The sequence below is a fragment of the Somniosus microcephalus genome, chromosome 4, assembly GCF_052327205.1.
Source record: "Somniosus microcephalus isolate GS21.2 chromosome 4, FLI_Smic_1.0, whole genome shotgun sequence".
NCBI classification, from domain to species: Eukaryota; Metazoa; Chordata; class Chondrichthyes; order Squaliformes; family Somniosidae; genus Somniosus; species Somniosus microcephalus.
The window spans coordinates 159,222,854-159,237,360 of NC_140990.1; the positions used below are offsets into that span (position 1 = coordinate 159,222,854).

General features: G+C 52.9%; 1 protein-coding gene across 1 annotated transcript in view; it reads left to right on the forward strand.

The window, feature by feature from the left end:
- Nucleotides 1–14,507, forward strand: part of LOC147119961 (T-cell-specific surface glycoprotein CD28 homolog) — a 34,930-nt gene that overhangs the window by 10,629 nt on the left and 9,794 nt on the right. The window contains exons 2-3 of the mRNA XM_085984186.1: nucleotides 2,780–3,133; nucleotides 6,049–6,152. Of these exons, the coding sequence (XP_085840312.1) occupies nucleotides 2,780–3,133; nucleotides 6,049–6,152 (458 nt within the window). The remainder of the gene's footprint in view (nucleotides 1–2,779; nucleotides 3,134–6,048; nucleotides 6,153–14,507) is intronic.

Here is a 14,507-nt window from a genome sequence, read left to right on the forward strand (position 1 = left end):
ACGATGTCGGCATAGAAATCAGGCAGGGGGATTGTGATATACTTCAACAAATTAGTATTGAGAGGGAGGAGGTACTAGCGATTTTAGTGGGCTTAAAAGTGGATAAATCCCCAGGCCCTGACGAGATGTATCCCAGGCTGCTGTGTGAGGCAAGGGAGGAGATTGCAGGGGCTCTGACACAAATTTTCAGAACCTCTCTGGCCACAGGGGAGGTGCCAGAGGACTGGAGAACAGCTAACGTAGTACCATTATTCAAGAAGGGTAGTAGGGATAAACCAGGGAATTACAGGCCAGTGAGCCTAACATCAGTGGTAGGGAAATTATTGGAAAAAATTCTGAGGGACAGAATTAGTCTCCAATTGGAGAAGCAAGGATTAATGAAAGATAGTCAGCATGGCTTTGTCAGGGGGAGATCATGTCTAACCAATTTGGTTGAATTTTTCGAGGGGGTGACTAGGTGTGTAGATGAGGGTAGTGCAGTTGATGTGGTCTACATGGACTTCGGTAAGGCTTTTGACAAAGTCCCACAGGGGAGACTGGTCAAGAAGGTAAGAGCCCATGGGATCCAGGGCAATTTGGCACATTGGATCCAAAATTGGCTTAGTGGCAGGAGGCAGAGGGTGATGGTCAAAGGTTGTTTTTGTGACTGGAAGCCTGTGTCCAATGTACTGCAGGGATCGGTGCTGGGTCCTTTGCTGTTTGTAGTGTACATTAATGATTTAGATATGAATGTAGGAGGTATGATCAGTAAGTTCGCAGATGACACGAAAATTGGTGGAGTGGTAAATAGCGAGGAGGGAAGCCTCAGGCTACAGGACAATATAGACGGGTTGGTTAGATGGGCAGAACAGTGGCAAATGGAATTTAACCCTGAAAAGTGTGAGGTGATGCATTTTGGGAGGACTAACAAGGCAAGGGAATACACAATGAATGGTAGGATCCTAGGAAGGACAGAGGATCAGAGGGACCTTGGTGTGCATGTACATAGATCTCTGAAGGCAGCAGGACAAGTAGATAAGGTGGTTAAAAAGGCATATGGGATACTTGCCTTCATTAGCCAAGGCATAGAATATAAGAGCAGGGAGGTTATGATGGAGCTGTACAAAATGCTAGTTAGGCCACAGCTGGAATACTGTGTGCAGTTCTGGTCGCCACACTATAGGAGGGGTGTGATTGCATTGGAGAGGGTGCAGAGGAGATTCACCAGGATGTTACCTGGGCTGGAGCGCTTCAGCTATGAAGAGAGACTGGACATGCTGGGGTTGTTTTCCTTAGAGCAGAGAAGGCTGAGCGGGGACCTGATTGAGGCGTACAAAATTATGAGGGGCATAGATAGAAAGGAACTTTTCCCCTCAGTAGGGGGGTCAATAACTAGGGGGCATAGTTTCAAGGTAAGGGGTAGGAGGTTTAGAGGGGATTTGAGGAAAAACGTTTTCACCCAGAGAGTGGTCGGAATCTGGAACTCACTGCCTGAAAGGGTGGTAGAGGCAGGAACCCTCACAACATTCAAGAAGCATTTAGATGAGCACTTGAAACGTCATAGCATACAAGGCTATGGACCAAGTGCTGGAAAATAGGATTAGAATAGACAGTGCTTGATGGCCGGCGCGGACACGATGGGCCAAAGGGCCTCTTTCTGTGCTGTATGACTCTATGTGCCAGTGCTGGGGATGGGGTCATTAGTGTATTTTGGTGGGCGCATCAATGGCGGCCGGCCTGATATGTTGGCACGAGGCTCCTGGAGGGTCTTCCCGGACTAAAGAAAAGTGCCTGAAAGGGGTCTTTGACTCCAATGAGAGCCAAGGGGACTGCTCACCTTACTGCTGCTTTTCCTGGTTCCTCAGCAGGACTCGCTGCAGATCTCAGCTGGCAAAAATTCTGCTGAAGCCTTTAAGGGCAGCGGAATCCCAGGTGTTCCTCCCAGAGTACCCCTTTGATGTGAGGAGTGGGGGTGGGGGAGTTATCGGCCGAAGACCATCCCCATGGCCACCCATTTGAAATTTGGGAGAAATCCTGGTTCTGCCTGATTTCCCAGGGCCTTGACTGGAGATCTACCCCAGTTGTAACTTGGAATGGGCTGAATTTTTAGGCGCCTAGTATTTAGCGGTTGTCGGTTGGGTGGGGGAGTGAAGCTTAGCTGTGGGATTGCACTGGGGGAATGATCCTGGGCTTTGGCCGCACTGGGGGTAGGGCTGCAGTGGTCTTGGGCGGTCCTTCGATCTGACATCACTGTGGAAGGAAAACCTGGTGTTATGTTTTAAAAAAGAACTCAAACTAGAATGAGGAAGACACTTTGGGGTAGATTTTCAACTTGCCGCCCATGCCTGAAACTGGCGTTGTGAATTGGCTGCTTGTTATAGAAACCACCTGCTTCTGATTTCCACAATGGAAAGGAAAGTTGGACGGGTTCTCTAATGGGTGGTCCATCCGCAATGCCAGTTTCACACCCAGGCAGCAAGTTGAAAATCTACCCCGTTGCCTGTCTATCTCTAAGTATCTGTCACACTCTCACTCAGCTTACCACACTTTCTGAAGCTGATATATTGAGGGTAATTTTAAACTAACCCGCCTGATAAGAAACTGATGGAATCAGATCGGCCTTCCATTTTACACACTGCCAAGATTTTACTTTTCAATAACGGAGAGTAAGATCGAGTGGGCTGTCAATCGGGCGGGGTGTAAATTGGATGTAAAATGAAACAAGACTGATTGGTTGATTATAATGGATGTAACACATTGAGCAGGAGTGATTGATGTTACTTTCTCTCTTTCCTTGTAGCAACACTAACAGTTTCCCAGCCCATGTTCCTGGAGGTTGAAAGCACTGGTGAGGCCACCCTGGACTGTTTCTACACCGGCGGTGATGACGCAGAATTAAAGTTAACAATTCTTAAAGGGAGGAACAAAATGGAGATTTGTATTGGAACAACAAATTCATCCACTAACACTGTCAACTCAACACATCCCCATCACTGCCGGATTATACGGAGACCAAACAAAGTCTCCGTCACCTTGTATGGACTGAATGCTTCAGTAATTGACAATTATTTCTGCAACATTCAGAAAATGTACCCACCACCCTATGACTCCAAACAGGGGGACGGGACAATCATCTACACCAGGAACGAGAAATGTGAGGGCAGATTTGCATTGATACAGTTTTTGGGTAAATTTGTGTGCTCGTCAACATGAGGCATGTTCGCACTGGGGAAAGGAAGACTTTCAATTTCAGGCGCATTGCGTAAAAATCAAACACTCCCAGGGCAGGTACAGCACGGGTTAGATACAGAGTAAAGCTCCCTCTACACTACCCCATCAAACACTCCCAGGGCAGGTACAGCACGGGTTAGATACAGAGTAAAGCTCCCTCTACACTACCCCATCAAACACTCCCAGGGCAGGTACAGCACGGGTTAGATACAGAGTAAAGCTCCCTCTACACTGTCCCATCAAACACTCCCAGGGCAGGTACAGCATGGGTTAGATACAGAGTAAAGCTCCCTCTACACTGTCCCATCAAACACTCCCAGGGCAGGTACAGCACGGGTTAGATACAGAGTAAAGCTCCCTCTACACTACCCCATCAAACACTCCCAGGGCAGGTACAGCACCGGTTAGATACAGAGTAAAGCTCCCTCTACACTGTATCATCAAACACTCCCAGGGCAGGTACAGCATGGGTTAGATACAGAGTAAAGTTCCCTCTACACTGTCCCATCAAACACTCCCAGGGCAGGTACAGCACGGGTTAGATACAGAGTAAAGCTCCCTCTACCCTACCCCATCAAACACTCCCAGGGCAGGTACAGCACGGGTTAGATACAGAGTAAAGCTCCCTCTACACTACCCCATCAAACACTCCCAGGGCAGGTACAGCACCGGTTAGATACAGAGTAAAGCTCCCTCTACACTGTATCATCAAACACTCCCAGGGCAGGTACAGCATGGGTTAGATACAGAGTAAAGCTCCCTCTACACTGTCCCATCAAACACTCCCAGGGCAGGTACAGCATTGGTTAGATACAGAGTAAAGTTCCCTCTACACTGTCCCATCAAACACTCCCAGGGCAGGTAGAGCACGGGTTAGATACAGAGTAAAGCTCCCTCTACACTGTTCCAACAATGTGCCTCAGCCCCAAATTCAGAAGAGTGCCTTCTAATGTAAAGGCCTGATATTTGTCGCTACCCCACACCAGCTGTCTGGTGGCCTTTCTGACTCAGACTGCCAAATTAATGGTGAACTATGGGTTGTTTATTGTTGTGAGCACAGCCACTAAGAACTGGATTAAGAGATTGTGGTCGCACACTTACGCACTCATGTGAGACAGCCAATCTGTTTAGAATATGACGTGCCAATGAAAATCACAAATCTTAGTGCTGTGATACTCTAAGAACAGTAGGATCGGGACCCTAATAAACCTGCTGAGGGATATTAATCAAATTGTACCAGATTAATCTTTAACTCTATCCAACAACACTCAAGATGCTTGACACCATCTAGGACAAAGCAGCCCGCTTGATTGGCACCCTAACCACCACCTTAAATATTCACTCCCTCCACCACCGGCGCACTGTGGTTGCAGTGTGTACCATCTCCAAGATGCACTGCAGCAACTTGCCAAGGCTTCTTCAGCAGCACCTCCCAAACCCACGACCTCTTCCACCTAGAAGGACAAGGGCAGCAGGCGCATGGGAACACCACCACCTCCAGGTTCCTCTCCAAGTCACACACCATCCTGACTTGGAAATATATCGCCAATCCTTCATCGTCGTTGGATCAAAATCCCGGAACTCCCTCCCTAACAGCACTGTGGGAGTACCTTCACCACATGGACTGCAGCGGCTCAAGAAGGTGGCTCACCACCACCTTCTCAAGGGCAATTAGGGATGGGCAATAAATGCTGGCCTTGCAAGCGACGCCCACATCCCATAAACAAATTTAAAAAAAAGTCACCCCTCATCAAAGAACCGTTTAGAAAGCCGCTATCTCTCTTCTAGCGAAGGACTTGATTTATGAATTTGTCTCACTCAACCCATCTTACACCAACTGGTTCAGATTATAGGATAAAATAAATAAAAACAGAAAATGCTGGAAATACTCAGCCGGTCAGGCAGCATCTGTAGAGAGAGAAACAGAGTTGACGTTTCAGTTCGATTACCTTTATTTATTTTATCCTGACCCTTGTCGTAAATTAGTTCCTATAATCAGAACTGGTTGGTGTAAGATGGTTTGAGTGAGACGAATTCATAAATCAAGTTGTTCCCTAGAAGAGAGATAAAATAAATGGTTATCACTCTATGTACTTCCTCTCATAGTGATCAAACACAATCCTTCATTCACTCTTGATAAGCCTGGGTATTTTTACTTCCTGATGCTAACTGTGAGTGATCCTTTTTCCCACAGAACACAGGCTATCTTTAAGTACCCAGTGTTCTTAGAATGAACTCTCTCTGGTTTCCAGAGTTGCATGGGAACATAGGGACAGGAGAGAACATTCAGCCTCTCAGGCCTGTTCCACCATTCAATCAGATCATGGCTGATCTGTACCTCAACTCCATTTACTCGCCTTTGTCCCTTACCCCTTGATACCCTTACCCAGCAAAAAAAATCTATCAATCTCATTCTTTAAAATGTAATTGTCCCAGTATCCACAGCCTTTTAGGAGCGAGAGTTCCAGATTTCCAATACCCTTCGTGTGGAAAAAGTACTTCCTGATTTCACTCCTCAACAGCCTAGCTCTATTTCTAAGATTGTTCCTCCTCATTCTGGATTCCCCCACCAGAGGAAATAGTTTCTCCTTATCTACCCTTTGAATCCCTTAATCATTTTAAACTCCTCGATTAGTTCAATAGGAATGCAGCAAACTCCATTTTGAAGACATCTCTAGGCATTTTTAGGGCACCTGGCCTAGAGTACAGATCTAAGTTTCACAGAAAGGTGCAGCAAATATCAGAGCCCTCTTGCTTTGGTGATATTGACAGACATGAGGCGACGGAGCATCTCAACATACAATGTGCTTTCATTCCATATTTTTGGTCATGTTTCAGGTACCCAGTTTTTATTGCTCCTGATCGTAGCAGTTCTAGGCATCCTGACTCTCTTCTGCATGATCTACAGTATTGTACTGACATTGGTGACCTGCGCAGCTAAAGTAAGTGCCAAAGAAAACATCACTAAGATCACAAATATAAGTAGAGACAAGGGAAGCCTTCAGCACATCCTTCCATAGCAGCACAGCATCTAGCTACCTCTGGAGTGACTCCAGAGTTTTGACTCCCAACCCTACCTGGACCCATTCTAGGTACTGATTGCTCTCTCTGTGTTTCCGAACAGCACTCTTGAACTTGTTATTTACCAGTTCGTACCTGTATGTATCCCCTTGTCTTGAAACAGTTCTCCGCTTTAACCTTTTCTATTCCACTTAGTGTCCTGTGCACCTCCTTATAGTCACCTCTCGTTCGGCTCTTATCGAGCCTGAAGAATGCATGGGCCTGGGAGCTGCTCCCACTCCGCCCGAGGTGGGGCACAAACCCCTTTGATGCATGTGAATGGGAGTTTTCGTCACACTTCTGGCAAAGTAAGACCAGCGGAGCAGGAGCGACTCAGGAATTTTCAACCATGCTTTTCTAACATTTGATTATAACTCAGTCCCCCAGACACTAGGGATCAGCCCCGGGGCCTTTCTCTGCTTCACCCCCAGGGCTTGGTGACCAGACCTGAACGCAGTGTTCAGGATCCAGCCTCACCAGAGTCCTGTGGAGCTTCGTCACGACATTCTCTGAGTTATACCCTACTGATTGAAATCTCGCGTCACATTCTGCGCCCTCTGTGGATTGCGGCTCTGCAGTGACTGGACTCACTCACTTTTGAGTCCATGGTCATCCTCAGATCTCGTTCAGCCTCTCCCTTAGCTAGTGTAACACCATTCATAGAGTACGTCTCCCGCTGCGCCAGTGAATTACATCTGCCTTGGTTCTTCTCTATTTCCTTGACTGTCTCATCAAATACAACTGTACAAATCAAGGCGCCTCTATCCCCTCCCCGCCCCAAAGTCAGTCCAGCTTACTCTCATCTGCAAGAATGAACAAATTCCAATTTGCTTCTGAGTCCAGGTTGTCTATGAACAATAGGAAGCGTAGGGCTCCGTGCACCAGCCCCTGGAACTCTCCCATCAGTACACCTCCCAGCACTGATCCCTGGGACATCCCACTCAGTACATCTCCCAGCACCGATCCCTGGGACATCCCACTCAGTACATCTCCCAGCACCGATCCCTGGGACACTCCACTCAGTACATCTCCCAGCACCGATCCCTGGGACATCCCACTCAGTACATCTCCCAGCACCGATCCCTGGGACATCCCGCTCAGCACACCTCCCAGCACCGATCCCTGGGACACTCCACTCAGTACATCTCCCAGCACCGATCCCTGGGACACTCCACTCCGTACATCTCCCAGCACCAATCCCTGGGACATCCCACTCAGTACATCTCCCAGCATCGATCCCTGGGACACTGCACTCAGCACATCTCCCAGCACCGATCCCTGGGACACTCCACTCAGTACATCTCCCAGCACCGATCCCTGGGACACTCCACTCAGTACATCTCCCAGCACCGATCCCTGGGACATCCCACTCAGTACATCTCCCAGCACCGATCCCTGGGACACGCCACTCAATACATCTCCCAGCACTGATCCCTGGGACACTCCACTCAGTACATCTCCCAGCACCGATCCCTGGGACATCCCACTCAGTACATCTCCCAGCACCGATCCCTGGGACATCCCACTCAGTACATCTCCCAGCACCGATCCCTGGGACATCCCATTCAATACACCTCCCAGCACCGATCCCTGGGACATCCCACTCAGTACATCTCCCAGCACCGATCCCTGGGACACTCCACTCAGTATATCTCCCAGCACTGATCCCTGGGACATCCCACTCAGTACATCTCCCAGCACCGATCCCTGGGACACTCCACTCAGTACATCTCCCAGCACCAATCCCTGGAACATCCCACTCAGTACATCTCCCAGCACCGATCCCTGGGACACTCCACTCAGTACATCTCCCAGCACTGATCCCTGGGCGACTCCACTCAGTACATCTCCCAGCACCGATCCCTGGGACATCCCACTCAGTATATCTCCCAGCACCGATCCCTGGGATATCCCACTCAGTACATCTCCCAGCACTGATCCCTGGGACACTCCACTCAGTACATCTCCCAGCACCGATCCCTGGGACACTCCACTCAGTACATCTCCCAGCACCGATCCCTGGGACACTCCACTCAGTACATCTCCCAGCACCGATCCCTGGGACATCCCACTCAGTACATCTCCCAGCACCGATCCCTGGGACACGCCACTCAGTACATCTCCCAGCACTGATCCCTGGGACATCCCACTCAGTACATCTCCCAGCACCGATCCCTGGGACATCCCACTCAGTACATCTCCCAGCACCGATCCCTGGGACACTCCACTCAGTACATCTCCCAGCACCAATCCCTGGAACATCCCACTCAGTACATCTCCCAGCACCGATCCCTGGGACATCCCACTCAGTGCACCTCCCAGCACCGATCCCTGGGACACTCCACTCAGTACATCTCCCAGCACCGATCCCTGGGACATCCCACTCAGTACATCTCCCAGCACCGATCCCTGGGACACTCCACTCAGTACATCTCCCAGCAACAATCCCTGGGACATCCCACTCAGTGCACCTCCCAGCACCGATCCCTGGGACATCCCACTCAGTACATCTCCCAGCACCGATCCCTGGGACATCCCACTCAGTACATCTCCCAGCACCGATCCCTGGGACACTCCACTCAGTACATCTCCCAGCACCGATCCCTGGGACATCCCACTCAGTACATCTCCCAGCACCGATCCCTGGGACACTCCACTCAGTACATCTCCCAGCATCGATCCCTGGGACATCCCACTCAGTACACCTCCCAGCACCGATCCCTGGGACACTCCACTCAGTACATCTCCCAGCACCGATCCCTGGGACACTCCACTCAGTGCACCTCCCAGCACCGATCCCTGGGACACTCCACTCAGTACATCTCCGAGCACCGATCCCTGGGACACTCCACTCAGTACATCTCCGAGCACCGATCCCTGGGACACTCCACTCAGTACATCTCCCAGCACTGATCCCTGGGCGACTCCACTCAGTACATCTCCCAGCAGCGATCCCTGGGACATCCCACTCAGGACATCTCCGAGCACCGATCCCTGGGACACTCCACTCAGTACATCTCCCAGCATCGATCCCTGGGACACTCTACTCAGTACATCTCCCAGCATCGATCCCTGGGACATCCCACTCAGTACATCTCCCAGCACCGATCCCTGGGACATCCCACTCAGTATATCTCCCAGCACCGATCCCTGGGATATCCCACTCAGTACATCTCCCAGCACTGATCCCTGGGCGACTCCACTCAGTACATCTCCCAGCACCGATCCCTGGGACATCCCACTCAGTACATATCCCAGCACTGATCCCTGGGACATCCCATTCAGTACATCTCCCAGCACTGATCCCTGGGACACTCCACTCAGTACATCTCCCAGCACCGATCCCTGGGACACTCCACTCAGTACATCTCCCAGCACCGATCCCTGGGACACTCCACTCAGTACATCTCCCAGCACCGATCCCTGGGACACTGCACTCAGTACATCTCCCAGCATCGATCCCCGGGACACTCCACTCACTACATCTCCCAGCACTGATCCCTGGGCGACTCCACTCAGTACATCTCCCAGCACCGATTCCTGGGACACTCCACACAGTACATCTCCCAGCACTGATCCCTGGGACATCTCACTCAGTACATGTCCCAGCACTGATCCCTGGGACCCTCCACTCAGTACATCTCCCAGCACTGATCCCTGGGACATCCCACTCAGTACATCTCCCAGCACGATCCCTGGGACACTCCACTCAGTACACCTCCCAGCACCGATCCCTGGGAGATCCCACTCAGTACATCTCCCAGCACCGATCCCTGGGACACTCCACTCAGTACATCTCCGAGCACCGATCCCTGGGACACTCCACTCAGTACATCTCCCAGCACCGATCCCTGGGACATCCCACTCAGGACATCTCCGAGCACCGATCCCTGGGACACTCCACTCAGTACATCTCCCAGCATCGATCCCTGGGACACTCTACTCAGTACATCTCCCAGCATCGGTCCCTGGGACATCCCACTCAGTACATCTCCCAGCACCGATCCCTGGGACATCCCATTCAGTACATCTCCCAGCACCGATCCCTGGGACATCCCACTCAGGACATCTCCGAGCACCGATCCCTGGGACACTCCACTCAGTACATCTCCCAGCACCGATCCCTGGGACACTCCACTCAGTACATCTCCCCAGCACTGATCCCTGGGACACTCCACTCAGTACATCTCCCAGCACCGATCCCTGGGACACTCCACTCAGTACATCTCCCCAGCACTGATCCCTGGGACACTCCACTCAGTACATCTCCCCAGCACTGATCCCTGGGACACTCCACTCAGTACATCTCCCAGCACCGATCCCTGGGACACTCCACTCAGTACATCTCCCCAGCACTGATCCCTGGGACACTCCACTCAGTACATCTCCCAGCACCGATCCCTGGGACATCCCACTCAGTACATCTCCCAGCACCGATCCCTGGGACACTCCACTCAGTACATCTCCCAGCACCGATCCCTGGGACATCCCACTCAGTACATCTCCCAGCACCGATCCCTGGGACACTCCACTCAGTACATCTCCCAGCACCGATCCCTGGGACATCCCACTCAGTACATCTCCCAGCACCGATCCCTGGGACATCCCACTCAGTACATCTCCCAGCACCGATCCCTGGGACACTCCACTCAGTACATCTCCCAGCATCGATCCCTGGGACATCCCACTCAGTACACCTCCCAGCACCGATCCCTGGGACACTCCACTCAGTACATCTCCCAGCACCGATCCCTGGGACACTCCACTCAGTGCACCTCCCAGCACCGATCCCTGGGACACTCCACTCAGTACATCTCCGAGCACCGATCCCTGGGACACTCCACTCAGTACATCTCCCAGCACCGATCCCTGGGACATCCCACTCAGGACATCTCCGAGCACCGATCCCTGGGACACTCCACTCAGTACATCTCCCAGCATCGATCCCTGGGACACTCTACTCAGTACATCTCCCAGCATCGATCCCTGGGACATCCCACTCAGTACATCTCCCAGCACCGATCCCTGGGACATCCCACTCAGTATATCTCCCAGCACCGATCCCTGGGATATCCCACTCAGTACATCTCCCAGCACTGATCCCTGGGCGACTCCACTCAGTACATCTCCCAGCACCGATCCCTGGGACATCCCACTCAGTACATATCCCAGCACTGATCCCTGGGACATCCCATTCAGTACATCTCCCAGCACTGATCCCTGGGACACTCCACTCAGTACATCTCCCAGCACCGATCCCTGGGACACTCCACTCAGTACATCTCCCAGCACCGATCCCTGGGACACTCCACTCAGTACATCTCCCAGCACCGATCCCTGGGACACTGCACTCAGTACATCTCCCAGCATCGATCCCTGGGACACTCCACTCACTACATCTCCCAGCACTGATCCCTGGGCGACTCCACTCAGTACATCTCCCAGCACCGATTCCTGGGACACTCCACACAGTACATCTCCCAGCACTGATCCCTGGGACATCTCACTCAGTACATGTCCCAGCACTGATCCCTGGCACCCTCCACTCAGTACATCTCCCAGCACTGATCCCTGGGACATCCCACTCAGTACATCTCCCAGCACGATCCCTGGGACACTCCACTCAGTACACCTCCCAGCACCGATCCCTGGGAGATCCCACTCAGTACATCTCCCAGCACCGATCCCTGGGACACTCCACTCAGTACATCTCCGAGCACCGATCCCTGGGACACTCCACTCAGTACATCTCCCAGCACCGATCCCTGGGACATCCCACTCAGGACATCTCCGAGCACCGATCCCTGGGACACTCCACTCAGTACATCTCCCAGCATCGATCCCTGGGACACTCTACTCAGTACATCTCCCAGCATCGATCCCTGGGACATCCCACTCAGTACATCTCCCAGCACCGATCCCTGGGACATCCCACTCAGTACATCTCCCAGCACCGATCCCTGGGACATCCCACTCAGGACATCTCCGAGCACCGATCCCTGGGACACTCCACTCAGTACATCTCCCAGCACCGATCCCTGGGACACTCCACTCAGTCCATCTCCCAGCACCGATCCCTGGGACACTCCACTCAGTACATCTCCCAGCACCGATTCCTGGAACACTCCACACAGTACATCTCCCAGCACTGATCCCTGGGACATCTCACTCAGTACATGTCCCAGCACTGATCCCTGGGACCCTCCACTCAGTACATCTCCCAGCACTGATCCCTTGGACATCCCACTCAGTACATCTCCCAGCACGATCCCTGGGACACTCCACTCAGTACACCTCCCAGCACCGATCCCTGGGAGATCCCACTCAGTACATCTCCCAGCACCGATCCCTGGGACACTCCACTCAGTACATCTCCGAGCACCGATCCCTGGGACACTCCACTCAGTACATCTCCCAGCACCGATCCCTGGGACATCCCACTCAGGACATCTCCGAGCACCGATCCCTGGGACACTCCACTCAGTACATCTCCCAGCATCGATCCCTGGGACACTCTACTCAGTACATCTCCCAGCATCGGTCCCTGGGACATCCCACTCAGTACATCTCCCAGCACCGATCCCTGGGACATCCCATTCAGTACATCTCCCAGCACCGATCCCTGGGACATCCCACTCAGGACATCTCCGAGCACCGATCCCTGGGACACTCCACTCAGTACATCTCCCAGCACCGATCCCTGGGACACTCCACTCAGTACATCTCCCCAGCACTGATCCCTGGGACACTCCACTCAGTACATCTCCCAGCACCGATCCCTGGGACACTCCACTCAGTACATCTCCCCAGCACTGATCCCTGGGACACTCCACTCAGTACATCTCCCAGCACTGATCCCTGGGACACTCCACTCAGTACATCTCCCAGCACCGATCCCTGGGACACTCCACTCAGTACATCTCCCAGCACTGATCCCTGGGACACTCCACTCAGTACATCTCCCAGCACCGATCCCTGGGACACTCCACTCAGTGCACCTCCCAGCACCGATCCCTGGGACACTCCACTCAGTACATCTCCCCAGCACTGATCCCTGGGACACTCCACTCAGTACATCTCCCAGCACCGATCCCTGGGACACTCCACTCAGTACATCTCCCCAGCACTGATCCCTGGGACACTCCACTCAGTACATCTCCCAGCACCGATCCCTGGGACACTCCACTCAGTACATCTCCCAGCACCGATCCCTGGGACACTCCACTCAGTACATCTCCCCAGCACTGATCCCTGGGACACTCCACTCAGTACATCTCCCAGCACCGATCCCTGGGACACTCCACTCAGTACATCTCCCAGCACCGATCCCTGGGACACTCCACTCAGTACATCTCCCAGCACCGATCCCTGGGACACTCCACTCAGTACATCTCCGAGCACCGATCCCTGGGACACTCCACTCAGTACATCTCCCAGCACTGATCCCTGGGACACTCCACTCAGTACATCTCCCAGCACCGATCCCTGGGACACTCCACTCAGTACATCTCCCCAGCACTGATCCCTGGGACACTCCACTCAGTACATCTCCCAGCACCGATCCCTGGGACACTCCACTCAGTACATCTCCCAGCACCGATCCCTGGGACACTCCACTCAGTACATCTCCCAGCACCGATCCCTGGGACACTCCACTCAGTACATCTCCGAGCACCGATCCCTGGGACACTCCACTCAGTACATCTCCCAGCACTGATCCCTGGGACATCCCACTCAGTGCACCTCCCAGCACCGATCCCTGGGACACTCCACTCAGTACATCTCCCAGCACCGATCCCTGGGACACTCCACTCAGTACATCTCCCAGCACCGATCCCTGGGACATCCCACTCAGTACATCTCCCAGCACCGATCCCTGGGACACTCCACTCAGTACATCTCCCAGCACCGATCCCTGGGACACTCCACTCAGTACATCTCCCAGCACCGATCCCTGGGACACTCCACTCAGTACACCTCCCAGCACCGATCCCTGGGACATCCCACTCAGTACATCTCCCAGCACCGATCCCTGGGACACTCCACTCAGTACATCTCCCAGCACCGATCCCTGGGACATCCCATTCAGTACATCTCCCAGCACCGATCCCTGGGACACTCCACTCAGTACACCTCCCAGCACCGATCCCTGGGACACTCCACTCAGTACACCTCCCAGCACCGATCCCTGGGACACTCCACTCAGTACATCTCCCAGCACCGATCCCTGGGACACT